At 37.9% G+C, this 19,679-nt stretch overlaps 1 protein-coding gene across 6 annotated transcripts in view; it reads right to left on the reverse strand.

Moving 5' to 3' along the window:
* The window catches only part of TAMM41 (TAM41 mitochondrial translocator assembly and maintenance homolog), a 32,121-nt gene extending 13,676 nt beyond the window's left edge, over positions 1–18,445 (reverse strand). For 3 of the 6 annotated variants that reach the window (XM_075096613.1, XM_075096615.1, XM_075096617.1), the window contains exons 1-7: positions 18,274–18,445; positions 16,727–16,906; positions 14,858–14,950; positions 11,118–11,268; positions 8,687–8,832; positions 6,429–6,597; positions 4,168–4,230 (exon numbers count right to left, since the gene is read on the reverse strand). In XM_075096613.1, the coding sequence (XP_074952714.1) occupies positions 4,168–4,230; positions 6,429–6,597; positions 8,687–8,832; positions 11,118–11,268; positions 14,858–14,950; positions 16,727–16,906; positions 18,274–18,411 (940 nt within the window). In that variant the 5' untranslated portion in view covers positions 18,412–18,445. The remainder of the gene's footprint in view (positions 1–4,167; positions 4,231–6,428; positions 6,598–8,686; positions 8,833–11,117; positions 11,269–14,857; positions 14,951–16,726; positions 16,907–18,273) is intronic. The other 3 variants (XM_075096614.1, XM_075096616.1, XM_075096618.1) reach the window with 1 other exon arrangement.
* Positions 18,446–19,679: the final 1,234 nt, after the last annotated feature.

Consider the following 19,679-nt stretch of genomic DNA (forward strand, 5'->3'; position numbering starts at 1 on the left):
ATATGTAAAGCTGTTCCTTATAGTGTAAAAAAAAGGTTCCTTGAAGACGTATACTAATATCCAAATTCTAAGAAAACAAATGTTATTCAGAATAGCTACAAGCATTTGTGCTAACTTAAAAGTGTTCTGAACAACTGCTTTGGCTGATGATTTAATTCATCGTATTTTATTTAGAAGAAAATTTCAAGGCTTGCAGCATTCGTCTAGTAAGATAAAAAGAAGAAATCTAAGCTAAAGTAGTATCAACATCTCCTTCAGAGGAGCTAAATATAAGAACTTCAGAGTTAGTTCCCAGAGATGACACAGACTCTGGCTATGTGGGAAAATAAATCAAATGATGGTGCCATCTCTAATGGGAAGCAGAGAGACAATCTCACCAAAGACTCGAAGAAATACATAGGCACATTTTCAAAAATTAAATAGGGCATTTAACAACAAACAAAAACATAGAGCTTGAGCTCAACTTTAAAACCACATTGGCAGAGAAAAATGAAAAAAGTTCTCTTAAACAGATTGAAATTCTTTATTTTGCTTGTGCTCCTTGCAATAATGTTAATACACAGCATGCCATCCCAGCAATGACTAGTCCCTATTTAACACTTAATTTAGAAACATGCTGCATATTGGACTACCATGCTACAGACCAGAGACTAGGCATTTCACCTTTTTTGCTGTTGTTAAGATAAAACAATCACAGCTAAGGAAATAATTTTGTGTCCCCCATGACATTTCAAAACAAATGACGGCCATGAAATGAAAACTAATTCATTTGCAAGCAAACGTAGGGCAAAAGTACTTGTATAGTTACCAGGAAGAGCAAGAAAAAAAATAGCCACAGCTTATTTAATGGAGCCACTGATTTCATTACTCTCTTTCATAATCCTCTTACTTTAGCCACTACTTTTAACACAGGAACTGCAGAAGGATAGAGCCATAATATTTTTCCTAAAGTCTCCACTAGAAAGTGTGAAAATAGTTTTTTTAGGGAACAGAACATTTGACAGTATTTGGTTAAAGAATGAAGAAAGAAATACAGCACCCTTAGGGATTAAATTTAAAAGCCTAACACTGTCCTGTAATACACATTCCTTGCATGAGTCAAGCAAATGCTTTCAATGTACGAGCCACAATGTTCTATGAACAGAATGTATCTATATGAATATTAGCTGATAAAAGCCGCAAGAAATGGTAAAGCAAGGTGAACAGCAATAAGGCCTGCCCCCTTGTGACAAATTTTTTAAATTAAGAAACTGTGATGGGGAGAAAATCTAACCTTCATTAGAAGTTACAGCAAGATTTCACATAAACTCAATCATAAATGTTTGGCAAGAAATCTTAAAAAAAGAAAGAAACAAAAAAGAACAAAAACAAAACAAAAGAAAAAAAAACAGGCAAAAGGCTTGTACTAACTCACTCCTAAACCCATGGAAACCCGTCCCTCCTAAATTCCAGGGAAGATCACTGAAGATCATACAAACATCAAATCCAAGAAATACTGAGGTCACGCCCCTGGTCAGTTAAATTTAATTTCTTCTTTAATATGCACTACAATGTAGGTTTTTATTACAAAAATACTATTTCTGTGCTTCTGTCTAACTTCAGTGAGTGAAACTGGTGGTGTTCTGGTAAGGCCCACACACAGGCTTGTCGGGAAGCAGGGCTATGCCTACATCAGCAAGTGAGGCAACACTCCTTTTATGTGCAGCGGCGTATGTTACAGATGCCCTCCTGATCCTAACTGAAGCAGCAGGACTCCCTTTCTCCAGCCAGGGTAGCCTGCACAGCAATGCTTAGGAAAGTTAGCTCTATAGGCACGCTTTGCATTCATTAAAAAACATTCAGAGGTCAGAAAATGCTAGAAACAGTCCTTTTCCAAATCTAACTCATTCCTCTCAGCACATAGTCTGTCAGTAACCCCAGGAAATCAAACGTGAATTCTGCTGCTGATGGTTTTGGCCAGATTCTGGCAGAACTCCATAAACATGGTTAAAATAAAACAAACTAAATTATGCTAAAAGTAAGAAAACTAAACTATCCTAAGCCTCCTTGCCCAAATTTGGCTTGCGTTTGAGTCAAGGGATAACAATTCCTTTGCTCTACCTGAATCAAATCACAAAAAAACGCATTTTCAACACTACAAGCACAAGTAGAAAATACATGGTTTAGATATAAGTGTTACTTTATGTAACTGGCTTGTTAGAAGACAACTAGAGTTTATTTTAAAGGAAAAAAACCCCTACTATATATAAACCAAAGAGCAGTTAAGACAAGGGAAAGAAAAGACATTTCACAAATACCTAGTTTCAGATGCACAAAAGAGAAAACATAGTAAATACTACAAGTCCTACTAAAAGATGCATTAGTACCCCCCAAAAGTCCTAGTGACAATACATGCTGTAAGTGATTTATTGCATGATACACAAAGAAGCTAATGATTCCCAGAGGTGATCTTCTATCACAACACACAGAAGGGGAGCATAAATAATCTGACAAAGCTTAACCATTTTTATTCATACTCTTGCAGTTACACACAAACACCTTTGCTCCATGGGTCAGTCAGGCTGCCTTTCACAATCACTGAATTCAACATGATAACCCTGTCTTCAACTCCTCCCCTCCAATTATTTTGCTCTACAAAATCTACTCTCCATGGATTTAGAAACAAATCAGTTACAAGCTGATATTTCTATGAGACATGTTACAATACAAGAAGTCTTGACCAATAGCAAGTAATTTTGACAACAAACCCTAGAAGAAAACTGACACCTGTTTAGTTGGAAACCTTACATTAGAAACTAATACCTGCAATATGCCTAACTCATATACAACAAAAATTTGCATTTCTCAGAGTTATGTGCAAAAGTTTTGTCAGTCTTCTTCCAGTTAATATAACTAGGCTATTAACAGAAGCATATAAAAAGTACAAGTGTTCCTGCTTATTTTACTTAGTAGACCACTAATGGTCCTGAAAACTGCAACTTGTGTTTCTTTACAAGGAGGTAGGAAGTATAACATGGAGCCACCGACTTTAATACTCAATAGAAAGGGAACAGCAGCTGTATAAGTCTGGATAAGGATTGCTTAGTAGGAAAATATACAGCTGTTTTTAAAAACATTAATGGCATCAATTGTATATAATTGCTTTTGTGGAAGAATTAGGAATAGGTATGAATGAGTTCAGAAAATTATTTGAGCAACTTCATGGAAGCAGCAAGGATTTTTCACTTCACAGGAATTAAGACTATTTCCTGATCAGAGTTTTAAGTAAACGAAGGCTCAGATTTTAAATCTTTAAATCAAGCTGCAGTGCTTTCAGCTTTTTGAAGTGTAAAAATCGCATCACCTTAAAATTAGATTTGTTCCAGAACTCAGAAAACAGGATGAAGCTCCAGCTATGTAAATGGCAGTAACTGTCATTCAGGTTGGAAGACCAATAGCTGAAAAGCACCCCTAGGATTCCCATGTTTCTACACAAGGAAGCCCTTTTTTTCTCTTCTACACCTTCTCTCACATTGATTTTGTAATACTCAACTCTTTTTCTGAAGTAATTAATTTTGAAGTATGAGAGTTACAGTAATATCCAATGCTCACAAGTATAGGCTCAGTTTGGAATACATGATGTCTTCAAATACACACCTGTCTTCTGAGCCTGACAAGAACATCGGATTCTGTCAAAGTTCCCTTCCTCAAAACTCATCCCCTCCTTTATCTTACGATGATATAACCTTATAGTCTACATAACACACCAATACTCTGTACTGATCATTTAGGAATCCACTCACATGTAGAAAGCCAAAGTAATTTTTTCCCATTTTTTAATTCAAAAAGAACTAGTGCACATCAGCCAAATCTGGCCCACATATAAAATGAAATTGAAGTCAGAAGTTGGGTTTTTTTGTTGCTTATGGATTGTTTGGGGTCTTAGGGGTTTTTTTTTAATTTGTTAAAGGGTCATATAGACTCCAATTCATTTTGGCATTTTACAATTTCTCATTAGTTATATAAAGCTTCTGCTTAAATATTACTGTTGTTTTCCAGGGGTTTTTCAATTAGACACACAAAAAGTTTATTCCTTAAGCTCTTGTAACAAGACAGTCCCAGGGCCCTATAACTTTCACTTAGTGAAATCAGAAGGCCTATGTTGATAGAAATCACACACATTCTTACCAGCTGTTAGTATGGTTTTTGCACTCTGCGCTACACTAGAAGATCTCACAATTCCTGAAATACCTGCAGATAGAAGAGCACACAGATGTTACTCATCTTACCAGTTTTGGGGGATTTTTTTTAATCCTCCAACATACACAAAAAAGTTAAACATTTTTCCAGTTATACAATCAAACCAGCCTGAACGTAAAACATACACTTAAGCTGAGAAAATTTGTTTCTGTTCTGCTTTGCCATTCTAATTGAAAATATTCTCTAAACTATTTTAAATTATTTTATATACAACTTACAGAAAAGACTCCAAATCATATTAAATCAGGTAAAACCAGTAGGAATCAATCAAGTTAATTCATTTAGCATTCCCATATTTCTCTGCTAAGATGATTAGTCACAAAGGATTCAGAGCTGTTTCATTTAAGTGCTGGCATATTAACTTTCTGGAGTAGAACGAATTATACTTATTGTTTACTTCAATATGAAATTGGGATTTTGCACTTCTCTGATCAAGTAGAGATGCCTATATTGTGCAGTGTTTGTCTGGCTTTTTTAAATTATCAGCTTTTTTAGGCTTGTTTACCACTGCATTGTGGCACATTCAGTTCTCATTGTCCAGTGGTCCTTAACTGGAACAGTAAATAAAAACATTAAAACTGTTTTAAAAACTACTAAGTTTTATCTGTTCTAATCCATATATATAAAAGCATACTAATACATGCAGACCAAATCTACTGCACATTACTAAACACTTAAAAATGTAGAAATGTGGCAGTCCCAGTGTTAATCTTCCAAACTGAAAGCTATTCTTCTGCACTACCCAGAATGTAGAATATGATTTCAAATATTATTTTAAAATCCCTCTTTCAAAGCTATTTCTATAATGAAGAACAAAGCTTAGGGAAATCCATTCCATGAATAAGAAAGAAGGATACGATATTCCACCGGAAAATAGTTTGGGGTGTAGGGGTGGGGAGGGGAAGGGAACAAATCATTTTGAGCTAGTAAAATACCTAGGGACAATTGCAATTCAACTTGAGTAATCAGCTTTGTCTTGTAGGATTACAAAATGTCTTGTCCTGTCCTTTACCCAGATACCTGAATCAGGAAAATTTTTCAGCCAGAGAAGTGAAAGAGGAGCTTTGATTTGTTCTCCTAAGACTATAAACTGCTGGGCTTGAGAAGACCAGCTCTACCCACCGTTTTGATACTGAATGGCTGCACTACTGTGCAGTCCACAGTCACAGCCATGCCTGCAATACCCTACATAAACACAACCTCAAGGATGATTATCTCAGGGTAGACAACTCAGAGCTCTAACACTATATGCAGCTCACAACCACTGCAACTGCTGCTCCCAGATTCAGCATTACCATATTACTGTTGCAGTCCAGCCATAGTAGTGTAGAAGCTGTCATAGACTGACATGAAAGAAGCTGAACACCTTGATGTCCAGCTGCAATTCATCCTACGCTGTCAACAGAGAACTGCAACTCTCAGGAGCTTTATTTCCCCAAGCAGAAATCAGCATAAGAGCTCCCTCAGCAGTTGGCTAGTGTCTAGTGGCTCTCAGGCATCTAGGGAGTTTTTGCCAAGCTCAAGGAGCTTGCAAAATTGGTCAACTGGAACTAAGGTGTGTCAAGTTCTTTAAAGATGTAAAGGACTCCTCAAGTACTAAATGTTTTCATTTTTCTGCAGAATCACAAAACATTGATGTCTGCAGCATAAGCTTTACCTTGCTCATACAACATTCTCTTGCCTCATAGAGGCTATCTGTGATGATGAGAAACACCTCAATCTTTTTCCTCAAAGCCCGAGCTTTCTGCCAGAGCTCTCGTATCTGAACTAACTATGAAAATTGGGAAAGGTGTTGTCAGCAAGCTAGAAAATTAACTTAGCATTGCAATGTATGACTGGTAGGATATATAGCTTAATATTTAGATTAAGTTATGCCAGCTAAAGAAATCCTGAAGGTGTAAGCATCCCAAACAGAGTTAGATGGTCTAAGGAGGCCCTGCCAATTCCTGAAGACTACTTTCAGAACCCACAACAAAACACCTCTTTCTATACCAGTAGGAGTGCTATTTGCTAGTATTTCACAGAACCTGTTTGCAATCAAACAAATCCAGACCCATGCTTTTAGGAATGCATCTCAAGATTAACCTTGTTTTTTCCTTCCTTCTCTCTAATCCATCCTTCTGAACTAGAACACCACATACAATAAATCCATATGTCTGTCATGTCTTAAAGGAGATTATAGACACTACTACCTTGATGCACCACAATTCCGCAGTCAGGGTCATGGGCAACTTGCAGTAAAATTTCTTCCACATCTCTGTTCTTCCCAGGAGGGCCTACCAGAGAAGTTATCTTTTGTTGCAGAGTCCTTGGCAAAGCCATTAGTTGTGTAAATTGACCTTCAGGACTTTTATCAATCTGAACATTACAAAAAAATAAGACAGTAAGTCATTGATAATACTAAAGGAAAACTTCCCAAGCACTGGGAAATGCAATATCTCAGTTCTGAACCTGAAGAATAACTCAATGCAAAAATGTTAATTTTTATCCAAGGGAAGACTCATGTACACAATGATCTTGCTGCCTCTGCAAGCAACTCTTCAATGAAAACTGTATAATTTCTGCTCTATCCAGTTTCCTTTGGAAACATAAGTACACTACAATGAAAAACAAAAAGTTCCCAAAAGACCACTTAGCTCAGTTTCTTCTGCCTGAACATAATCAAACTGTACACACACATTTCAAGTTAGTTTGAAAAACATTTTCTCTGCTTTAAACTCAAACCACATCTGGTTTGTATAATTTGAATAAAACATTCATTCCACGTTTTCCAATCTAAATCAGAAATTCAATGACCCTTTTTTGAATACAATACCAACATGCAGACCTGTACATATTTATACAAAATGTAAGCACAAATACTGAAAAATGCCTAATGGAGCAGATCTGTCCAAAACTGGAGGAAAATATGAAGAGCTTGATTCCTCCCACACAACTTTTTAGACTGTTCATGGAGACATCAGACAGCAGTCTAGTTGCCCTATACACTCCCTTTAAGTCAGTGGGGAGAAAATGATATCCAGATGAATCACCCACTGACTACAGAGGGAACCAACAATGAGCAGGCTCTTAATATTATGTGGGAGGAATCCATGCCTGAAATGGAACTACAAGAACTAGCGTCTGCCTTCAACTGTTTTTGAGGAATCTTTTAAGAAAAAATTTTCTCTGTAACTCTGAAGCTATATACTTGGAGAAGGTGTTTCTGTTCTGCAGTGAAGAGCACTCCTGATAGCAGTTATCCTCTTCAGTCTAAGGAATAACTGCCAATAACCAGACCAAGGTGTGAAGAATACATTATTAAAACACTTTGCTCAAAAACAGCAGTAAAATGATGGTATTTAATCAACAGCCTCAATTACTATTATGGAATTACAGACAGATGTGTTATCAACAACATATTTGTAGTATGCTACCAAGACCTTTTTAAAGGTAATGCAACAGGGAGTATTATTCTAACTAGCCATTTTCTTGGAGAAAGCATTACTGATTCTTTTCAAAATTAATTTTAATACTTCTTCCACTAAACTGTTCGAAAGTACACTGATAAGAAAACATGGAGACAGCTGCAGTATAATGCAGATTCATCTATGCTGTACTCCAAAGCATTGCAGTAAAATTGTTTATTGTACTCAAGCTCACTTATATCTGTCTGTACTTCAGTTTCTAAAAAAGACACATCCCAAAAGGAGGCATTCATGAGATAATTACCAAGGTGACTTGAGGATAAAGAGATAATCATGCCGATGAGGCAAACCATGCTATTTGTAACTTCATGTTGAAATGTATATCACACTTGAATATTCACACACAGGTGTGCATACGGCAAGAGAAAAAATTGCTCTTGGACCCCTTGTTGTGGCACCTCTCCCCTAATTACAATGTTACACTTATACCAGAAAGATGGAATTCAACATACTGGTCATTTTGAATACCTGATTCCCAAATACTACAGAAACACTGGTTTAGTATGGGTATTTAAAGATAATGCCAGATTTTCATTTGGGTTTATTCAACTGATCTTCATAAATAGCACTGTAGAGGTTTTTTGTGAGATGCAGTTTTTGATTGGAGAAAGTTGCACCTCTAAGTTACGGCCTAAATTTTTTAACAGAAACTATATGTTTATTCATCACTTTCTAGACTGTTGTTTCCATATGGTAATCATTAGAACACATGTTTTAAAATTATCTTCTCTTGTTCCCTTACTAGGGCTCTAGTTCTGTGCCCATACCCAAACAAAAAGTAGTTACTGCATATGCAGAGACTGGTATTTAAGGCAAGTCTTCTGATTGCAGAATTAATTAAACAACAGAAATGTAAAAAATCGCAAGTGCAGCGACTAAAACTGCTTGACTTAGTGTATGGCATAATTCTTGCCTTCTGTTAATGTGATAAAGCACTTCTACTTGTTTGTTTTAAAAATGTTTTGAAAAAGAACACTTGCCTCTAGCCTTCCCAGATGGTGCTTATATACCACTTGAGGGCAGTTCTGTAATATGTTACTGTACAGCTTCTGAAAATGGGGAACATTAGGTTTTACTATATTCTGCACTTTTGATCTGTCTTCTCCTATTACCATTCTGAAATCACCTAGTCAAGAAAAGAAAAACAGTTAATTCATTAGAAAAAAATCTGAAAACTCAAAGGATAATAAACAGAAACAAACATACTACAAAGTTGTCCTCTAAAACTTTATTCTCCAATTCTACCAATGCCTGTACAATCCACAATAAGGTTCACCTTCTAATAGTCAAAAAACACTATTCAAATAACTTCAAGCCCAGAAAATAGGATTCTGAATTGTTATGTGGCCCCTGATATGCTGTGATGTCATCAACCCATGTGTCCACATTTTCACTTGGACAACAAAAAAATTCCAGCTGTCAAGCTCAGCCTCAAAAGCAGCAGTAATACAGTTATATTCTTTGCAACCATGCATCAGTTTCAACAGATTACTAAACAGATCGACCGGCCTCAATACTTTGTATCCAGAAACAAAGAACCTTTACTTTTCCAACATTGAAAGAAAATAATTTGCACTGTCTCTGCACTTCAAGAGGAGAACCTGAAGTACAGATAATAGCCGTCATGGTAAGATCACAAAATCATGTTTTCCCCTTAGCCATGTATTTGGTCAGTAGTTTCAAAAAGTAACTCCCTTTAACACCACTGATACATTACTGACCTTTTCACTTTTTTTTTTACGATACATGACTGAAAAGTTTCAAAGAGAGTAAGTGAAAAGAGAGTCAGTCTGTAATAGAGCATTCACCTATCTCTATTAGGTACTACACCCTGGTAGCTTCCAGGGTTACCAACCAGGAGTTAGAGGCTCAGTGCAGCACATATCAACAAAAAAAATTCTGAATCAATTCATTTTCCCACTCTCCATATTCAGGAGATAAATGTTGTTGCAAGGTGGCAACTTGCTTGTTTATTTCAATTTATGCCAAGCTGCAAAACAAACACTTCCCATATAAATGCTACTGACTCACTGCTCTCAAAAGATGCATAAAAAAATAAAAGCATAAAGATTTTCCAAATTAAAGCATGAACAACCTTTTTCAGCAGTGTCCAAGGAGACCGATTCGAGTAACACATACAATCAATTCTGTCTACTAGTATACTCTCTGAAGAGTTTAAGACCTAACAAAATGGCAGCAAAATGTCATTGACAGCCCTTTTCTTGAACATTCCTAACTGGGAGACTTATTGTTTTAGCTTTGTTCACACAGCAGAGCCAGTTTCAACATCTTACAGCATGGCAACTCATCTCTCACATTTTTGCTTAATCACATGGTTTCAAAGGACATAAAAAAAAATATCTTGGTCCCTAGTGCTCACTGAGAATCTAATGACATTCCTGGACAGGTTTCAGGTAGGCAGGTATGCAGCCCTCTAGCAAACCTCCCTGGTTAGCAAAGCTCAGCTAACCCCCACTGTCAGTACCCTCTCTACTTTTCTATCACTTTCAAACAGATAATGACTCAGAAAAAACTGCTGAGGAAAAGCTGAACAAATTGCAATCTGAATTGACCAGAGAAGTACTAAGTAAAGGGTGGTAACATTCCTCAGTAGAACCAAGCTGCAGCTTATAAACCCCACCTCCCTACCTGTACTTTTTTTTTAAAAAAAAAAGCCAAACTCGCATATCTATATGATCAAAGTGCTGTGTAAAGTACAACTCCAAACAAACTTGCTCATAGTGATTTCATTAAAGATATCAACATTTAAAAAGCAATGTTGAATTAAATTGTAACAATTAAATCTTGTATTGAAGAGTCATGTGGAGTAATTTCTAATTTTTTTTCCATACCAATTCATAACTAAAGAAAGGAGGAAATTCTTTTACCAAAAAAAGTCAAACACACACCAACCAGGAGGTGAGTGTTAAATGTACACTGAAGAATCTAACTAGGATCTTTAAGTTAACTAAATAGGAATCTTAAACACAGAACATTCAAAAAGTAAGAGATGAAAAAGCATGGGTCAGACTATGAGATGAATCAACATTACACTGAGAGTAAAAAGAAAATATTTTTCCAACATTTTGAACCATTAAAACCAAAATATAATCCATACAAACAGAAAAAATACCATTATTTCACCATACTCAATCACAGATACTTAGCTGTTCATATATCAAGTGGGTATAAGTTTTGCTCATGCACCCATACCTATTTTCTATGAATAAGCACAGTTAGTCTTTCCATCTATTATATAACACAGCAGTAAAATATAGTTATTGGAGGATGCACCAGCATAGGCCCAAAGAAAGAGAGCAGATGACTTCTTACACATTAGACTTCCTGCTGTGCTACAACAGCTCCAGCTACAGCTTTTCTCCTGAGAGACTTTAGACACCATATACTAACCAGAATAGGAGAGTCCTGCAATCTGCATATAGAGGTCTTCTTCAGAGAAACTTTCTGGTAACATGAGAAAGGCTGCCGTGACTGCACTCTTCAGATTGCTAACAAGAGCAGCTTGCAGCCTGCTATTCTCATTCTGTGTCAGTATTTTCACCTGAAAAAATAGATTCATTAGAAGCAAGACTTCAGGAAAGCACTACTGAAGATGGAGCTAGAAGTGTTACTCAATCCAACATGAAAAATAAGAAGTTTATTTAAGATTAGATCCTATTATTATGGTACAATAAAGACTAGAGTGTCCCCTTTTGTTTACACAGTGGGAGAGAGAGGAACATCTTTAAGAATTAACAGAATTAATTTTACAAACACGTTCAGAATTGCTATAAGCAACAGCCACTAACTAATCTCTGAAGAGCTATTCACCTTTTCATATTCATTAATAGATCCAATAAACAAGACAGGCTGGTCATGAGGATAAACTAATATTCAAAATCTCATCAACTAATCACTTTTATGTGCTTTCGTAACTTGCTGCTACAGAGAAACTCTAAAGAAAGACAGAAGAGAGAAGTCTGTGGCACCCCAAGCAGTCATGTAAACTGGTTATACCTTAGGCTGGTCCTGGAAATAACAGCAAGTTACAGACATGTTTTAAGAACATCACAGTTACAGCCTTTTAAAACATGAAACTCAGCGGAGATGTTATTTTTCCTCATGGAAGACCACAAACTTACTAGTGAAGTAAAAGGAATATTCTCCTTTCCTAAAAATACTCCCTAACACAAACTAGACTTTTTTTCAAAGGGAAATAATATGCTAGGCTTCAAAATTTAAATGCATGAAATACTGCAGTACTGATACCATTTCTGAAAAAAATTGTAAACAGTTCAGGTAGCTAGAAATCTTCCAGGAAGACAAAGTGCAATAGTTATCACCAAGGTATGACAAGGATGAATGTTGACTCTTGGAGTTAATCTGAAAGAAGACCAAAGTTAAGGAAGGTTTTTTTCACAGTACAGAAAACTTACAGTACAGTGACTAGTTCTGATCACATCACATATGGGGGAAAGAAGAAGCCAATTTATCCTGGTTTTACAGTATACAGAGAATCCAGTCAACAAAGAGTACAGCTGAGACTTCAAAATTATTAAATATTTTAAATGAGGGATATATTCAATTTCGTACATAAGCATGACCCTCAGTCATCACAACAGTTAAAAGTAGGAAATGTACTCCTTTCACTGCTAGGAAATTCATACACAAGAAACTGCAGGTATGTGTACATAAAGATATTTACAGACAAAATATAGAAAGGAAATCTCAGTATAGAATGAAAGGTGTCAAAAGCACTATTCCAGTTTGCTATTTAGCCACATCCACACTCTGCTAAATATCACAAAAAGAGGATTTTTCCATTCTCTGTCAAAAAAATTTCTTACAGATTTGGACAATGGAACAATCCTGTAGACAAATGTGTGCTCTTCGTGGGAATTTTTATAATATAAGAAAACCTAAACCTCTCAAGACCCCTCTAAAAAGTACAAGATATTTCTGTACACTATTCATAGTCCTGTCTCTGTCACCTCACTTAGATTTATTAAACACTTCCTTCTCTTAATAGTTTCTCCAGTACAAGAGTAAACACAGCTGCTTACACTAAAGCAATTACTTACACTCTATGTTTAACAAAAATTCAGTAACACTTCAGATGCTTTTTAAAATCTTCTTCCTCTGAAAACCAATTATACGTCACTTATGCTTATTTATTTTACTTTTTAGGTACAGCATCATTTTTTTTTCCCAGGAAACCTGTCAGTTATGGAGAAAATACGACTAAGTTTATTCAGTTTTCAATGCAGTTAATGGGAATTTAGCTTATCAGTGTTATAAATTTCATGTGGGATGAAAAGCCAATAAACTTTTAACACAAATAAAGATGCCTGGGAAGAAAAGTTAGCATTTTTAAGTGGCAATTCCAAACTCCATCTATTCTGCCAAACATTCTGGAAAGATTACTTGGTCAAGGCAACCAGTTTATAATAGAAACAAAACCTCCAGTGAAAATGAAGCCAAGATTTTCAAGCCAGAGCAAATGTGTTAGCTCATGTGCTAGAATAGCTCAGATAGCTTTCACTCAGAGTGACAGCTTTGTAATGGAACACCAGAAAGGCACTGGGCTCTTCCCACTCTATATGAGAGTCAGCAAGAAACTCCAAAACAAACTGTTAAAACAATATTAGTCTGGCTTCAGTCAGCTGTGTCCAGAACTAGCACAAATGGCAAATAGTACGTAAGGGATTGTATTGTATAAGAAAACAAACCTAACCCTGTGTCCCCTCCAAAAGAAGCTTATTGTACATTTTTAAGGAGGTAAAAAAGAGCTTTCTATCACTACCACTTACAACATAGATACCAAAACATCAAATCAGTTGTGAAGCCAGAACCAGCAGACATTTGAAAACCACATAACAGATCTAAACAAATTATTTGGTCATTTTTGGTCTACACTGTACACCATTCAAAAGCCTCGTTAGTGATTTTATAGATTCTACAGGAAGAGACAGTTTAAACATTCACCAAGTAATCTTTGAGTCCAATTCTAGTTTAAGTCCTGCAGTCTTTACTAAACACAAATTCCTGTGAGCTTTATGAAAATAATCTGGACTGATTTCTTTTTTTCTCTATTAAACACATATGCGATATCTCCACTGTCCTGTTAGCAACTAAACAAAATCCCAAATTCTGCCTTCTTGTGCAAGTATGTACTCCCACTGATTTTAACCAAAAGATATGAAACACAATTTACATATACTAAGATGAAAAATCCTAAAATAAATCAAAGCAGCAGCAAATGCAGTTACACTGACAATATTCAGTATTCATTGTTAAAATGAAATTCAGAATTCTTCCTTCAGTTACTTTTCTCAAGGTCTTAAGTTTCATTCTTTATAAAGATAACAGCTGTTCTAACCTGTATCATGCTATAATACATCCCTGGAGACAGAGAAAAGCCAGCAGTGCCGAGCCTTACAGCCCAAATATTTTGTTAAAAGCACAATTAATTCAGGTCTAAGACTTAAACAGAGTTCTCTCCTTCCCCCTTCCCTCTTACAAAATTTTAACTTAGCACTGCTGCCATCTGCTGAAAGCACACTGGATCAGGCATGCATGGGAAAGCAAAGACCTATTTTTTGACACAAACTTGGAGGAGAAAAACCAACCGGCTTAACAGATGGTTTGGTCAACTATAGATAATTTAACAATATAATGAACTAGACAGTAACTGTACAGCAAAGCAGATTTCATCTTGAAAGATTTCCATTATTTAACTGTGTTAAATTTTCATGACTGTGTTAAATTTTTAACTGTTTTAAATTTTAGTGACTGTGTTAAATTTTTGTGACTCATGTAATTTGTTATAAAAGGTAAATATTGCATTGAACATTAAAGGGACTTTGAGTTATTATAGTCCAGTTATTCAAGATTTACTACAGGCAGAAAACTGTGATTAATATACTTACCTTCAGTTTTTCCACATAACACAGAATATCGTTACAGATTACATTTCACTTCCTTTCTGAGAGATTATCCCTCTAGGACTAGACCCCTAAATCAGGGCAGATTATTTGTTCAGTACTGACATATAGATCCTTAACAGTTAAAGTTAAAACTACAACTGATAATTTTCCAGCCCTCTAATTTTCTGCATTTCCAGACAGATAACCGAACAGACTAACAGTTACCGGTTTTTGTAGGCGTCCAGCAACATAGAGGGATTTCCAGTGAAATAAATCATCAATCAGGGTATCAGTGCTAATTACACCATATTTTATCATCTGGAAAAAAAGCAAAATAAAGGCTTTTGAAAAAACATGTACCTGCACCATTTTCACTACATGAAACCTACTACTTACTTGCTTACTCTACTTACTTACTCATTAATTCCAAGGAACACACACTCCCAATAAAAAACTGGATGCATAACATTAAAACATTTTAACATTTTAATGACCACAGGAGGTAAAAAAAATAATTCCTATTGACATGGAAACTTCTGCCAAAAAAAAGAAGTGGAACAGGAAGATGCACAGAACACTAAGATCCTTTCTAGAATCAAAATTACAATAAAGTCACCCCAGGATGAACCACTAAAGTAAAAGACTTTAAATCCCGAAGAAACCTAGTCTAGACAGACACTGACACTGAAGAGACATGAACATTAAAATACAACTGTCCATAAAAATATTTTGGAAAGGTTACAATCAGTTTTGTACTAGCCAAACATTAAAATAGTTGGAATAATCCACAGTATCCTTTATGACTTTGAAAACACTCAAGAAATAGTTTGTCAGAGATCTAAAATAAACAAAACACCTAGACATTTAGGTGTACCATTATGGAGGGGTGGCGTGTGTATCAAGGAACTTTTTCTTTTGCTGTTTGATGTTAGAAAACAAATTGTGATTTTGTAGCTCATTTTACATAACTGAAAAAAAGATGAACTTTCAACATTTTGTTACTAATTTGCACTTCCTGAGTTTCCAAAGATTATCACCACAGCAAGGCAGCCAACTCCAGAATTTCTGGATAACAAAGGACCATAGGCTGCAATATGAATGAGTCATTACAGCATAAGAGCATGAAGAGCCAAAACCAAAATTTCATAGCAAAGATCACTGGTCCTTAAAAACCAAAATCCCTTTTTACATAAAGTGAACATGGTTTAAACGCCAAATTCTTGCCTTATAAAGATGCCTTTACACAAAACAGCAAGTACATGATAGACTACTAAATCTACCTCTCCAACTTTCTGTGAATAATTCTGACATATACCCAACATTACTGCAATCATGCGTGCTCTGAGAAGCTTCTGTTAGGAATATGGTGCTCACATGATATTTTTCCATGACTGTCCTTCATTTAATTTAATTTCCCCATCTTTCTTAAAATAACTTGTTTTCCCTATGTATAGTTTGTTACCACACAGCAAAAGTTACTCAAAATCAACACCAAGACAGATACAGTGTTTCCCTCCCCTGACTCCAATCCACGCTCCTCCTTACCAAACAGAGTCTACACACCGATGCAGGAGTAGAGCTTGCTGGAGAAGTACTACTTACCTAGAATTATTAATCATACCCCAGCTTCACAGGTCAGGATGCTACCCATTAAACAACACAGACGCCAATTCCAACTTGTTATGTTCAATATTTGCATTTTGTGTCAAACAAACAGTAAGAATCCACTTTGCTATTACTACATGGTCAACTGCTGAAATTAAGGCCTTGTTTCCCCACAAAACACTTTACAACCACCAAACCTGGCAGACAGCAAGTAATAAGGAATATAAATTCAGTTTCTAAAGTGCTTTAGTTGTAAATTCCAAACATTGTTTGCACTTTTAAAGTGCCAGGACAGCTGCTCTGTTTGCTTTTTGATTAACATGCTGTTTGTGAAATGGTTTAAGATAAAAATATTGAAGATACCATTAGTTAAGGACCAGTAACAATCTACATGATTTGCTTCCTGCACAGAAATCCGCTTTAGGCTAATCATTTCAATACTTCATGCACAAACATTTGACATAATTTACTCAAACTACATGTACTTACCCTACCATTACATGGCACTAAAGTATTGTAGTAAATCCCTGCTCCATAGCTCTGAATACTACTTATCTGTTTTGGTCCAAAAACTTTTAGGAAGGAATAATGACTCCTGTTCTTTAACAAGTTCATCATATGCCAGGTCACAGAATCATCAACAGCAAACGTGAAGTCCAGCATATTGCTCTATGGATAAGGAGAGAAGATTTGAGGTTTATATATCACGGAGCAGTGTTAATCATATTAATCTAAGCTATGTATAATATCAAACTAGCGGCCTGAGTTAAAACAAACAAACAAAACACAAGCATTAATGTCAAGTAGTTTAAAGGTTCTGATGAAGTTCTATGTTTTATAGTCAGTCAAGCAGAGATGGACCAGAATTTTCCTGTCCTCCTGGCTAAGTGACCAACCTTCAACCCTCCAAAACAGGGGAGCATATGATGAGGTCTTCATCATCCCAGTTCACAGCTTGGCATAACAGCTTAAACCACTAATGAACAGGACTTTTGCTAATATGCAAGGCCATGAATTGGGAGATGTAGGCAGATAAAGTCAGCTTAGAGCTGACAGCAAGAAACTGCACTTCTAGTGTATTCAATTGCTTTTGTCAACAAAACAACCCATACTCCAAAGACTTCTAATGTATGATGCATGCCCTGCTCTTCTGAAGAAATCAGTCCACATGTTCCCTGCACACAGACAAGCTGACAACTCATACCTACAACTAACTTACATTTGGAGTGACATTGTTTCAAATTCATTAGGCCTACCTCTTTCTGTGACTTACTAATTCTGGGCTGCATTATAGCTAATCAGCTAGTACTGCTAAAAAGACAGTCTGTTAGCTACCTTTTTTCCCTATTCTTTTGTGTGAGGATAAGATGCTGTTAGAGCTCTGAAATCCTTACTATCCTCTGTTTTCTTCTTTTCAGAAAGAAAACTGAGACATATTTAAAGCCGCGTTTGTGGGAAGCGCTTAACAGGCAAGCCATAATAAGCAATACTATGTATTAATTTTAAAAAGGTTGAACACATACACACACAAAAATAAAATCACTATTTCCAAGCAGCTTGACCTCCAAACAATGAGGAAGCTCCAAAAATGCCATTTAAGTGTGGCAGTGTATTTTGCTTAAGTTACCCTCCTACGGTGCACAGCAAACAGACCGTTTGGACAAACATTTTTTTAAATAAGCTCAGACACACAGCTGGCGGACACAAGGCTACAAGGGCACCTGAACACCCCCTCCCCAAGGGACAGAACGAGTGCCCGGAGAGCCTCCGGGCAGCCAACAGACCCCGGCGCCCACCTCGGCACGGAGCGGGACGCCCGCCCAGCCACCTCGCTCTTTGGTAAGGGGAAGAGGGGGGGGCCCCCCCTTTTCCTGCAGGAGCCACAGCCAGGGCGCCGGAGGCAGTTTCAGGTAACACACTGTGCCGCCTCCACGCCGGTAACCGAAACGCACCAGGCCCACGGCGGCCCTCCCGTATGTCTCCGCAACACCGCGGCGGCGCCTCAAGGGGAGCCCCGGGGAGACCGCCGCGCTCACCTCGCCGTCTCCGGCCGAGGCCCCCGCCTGCCGGAAGACCCCAGACCCATAGGCGAAGGCTAAGCTGAGCTCCTGAGGGAAATGTGCCAGGACCCGCCGGAACTTCACCCCCGAGCTCGCCAGAGCCGGCAGCGCCATGACACCGCCCCGCCCCTCCCCTCCCCTCCCCTCCCCGCCCAGTGGCTGAGGAGGCGGTGGCGGCGAAGAGAGGTCGCGGCTGGGAAGGGACGGTGGCGCCAGACCACATCGCCCTCTGCAGCCCAGCGCGGGGACGGCGGGGCTCGGCCGCCCGGTGCGGCCGCCTTCCCTCCCGGGGCGGCCGGAGCTCCCCTCAGGGCGTATGGCGGGAGCTCCCCTCAGGGCGTGCGGCGGCCGCCGGCGCCCGAGTCCTCCTTCAGGGGCCTCCCCAAAGGTCCTCTCCCTCAGGGCCCCGGAGCCCCGGGACGGCGCGCTCCCGCCGGCGAGGCCCGTTGCGGAGCCGGGGGTGAGCTCCGGTGCGTTTGAGGCTGTTCCTCCTGCGGCTGAGCTGTCCCGCCCGAGCCCGGAGGGCACGTTAGGCCGAGCTGCTCCAGGGTGAGGTTATCATCAGCGGGTGGGTTTAACTGTCCAGTGTTCACCCCCATCCCAGTTTCAGTTTATTTTTTTTAGGTCATCGGAGTTCTGTGCCCCTTCTTCAATTTTTTTTTTTCATGTTTCCTACGGATTTGAGGCTTCGCTCAGGAATTGTCACCGGCTTTATACTCGTTCACACATCCCCTGTGCTACAAAAACAGAAAGCCCACAGTGTTCAGTCACCACGTTTGTGCTCACAATTGTCTCGCACTCTCCTCATGCTGAGCCTGGCTTGGTTTTAATTTCCAAGTCTTACATAATAAACGTATTTGAAGTTAATGAGAGTACTAGATTTATAAAAATGGCTCATGAGATTGAAGTGTATCTTGTTTCCTTACTATTTTATGCTTCCCTGTATCTGTCTTCCCAAAAGATTGCATTTTATCTTCCCTTATTTTTATGGCTTTCAAAACACTGTATTTATGCTGTCTGAGGAAACTCTGGCAGGTCACATTCAGTCTGAGTCATTGCCAAGCTAAATTTTGTACTTGTGCTAAATTTCAAACATGATTAGGTCTTTAGACACCACTGGACTCATAATGTCTGCTTAAAGCAAACATATGAAAGGATCTATAACTCTATTACAGAAAACACGGTTTGATATATACAGTTAAGTCACCATCTATACAATTGTTTTTGCCATGATAAATTAAGATATGATAAAATACCATGTGTGTGAACCTGGCCATTAGGAATGTTGAAAGGGAACATCTGAGGCAAGAGAGCAATCCTTGTTACCAGTGGGAAATAATATAAAACTTTAAGTATGTGAGGCAGGTGCCATCATAAAACTG

The sequence above is a fragment of the Phalacrocorax aristotelis genome, chromosome 6 (genome assembly GCF_949628215.1).
Source record: "Phalacrocorax aristotelis chromosome 6, bGulAri2.1, whole genome shotgun sequence".
NCBI classification, from domain to species: Eukaryota; Metazoa; Chordata; class Aves; order Suliformes; family Phalacrocoracidae; genus Phalacrocorax; species Phalacrocorax aristotelis.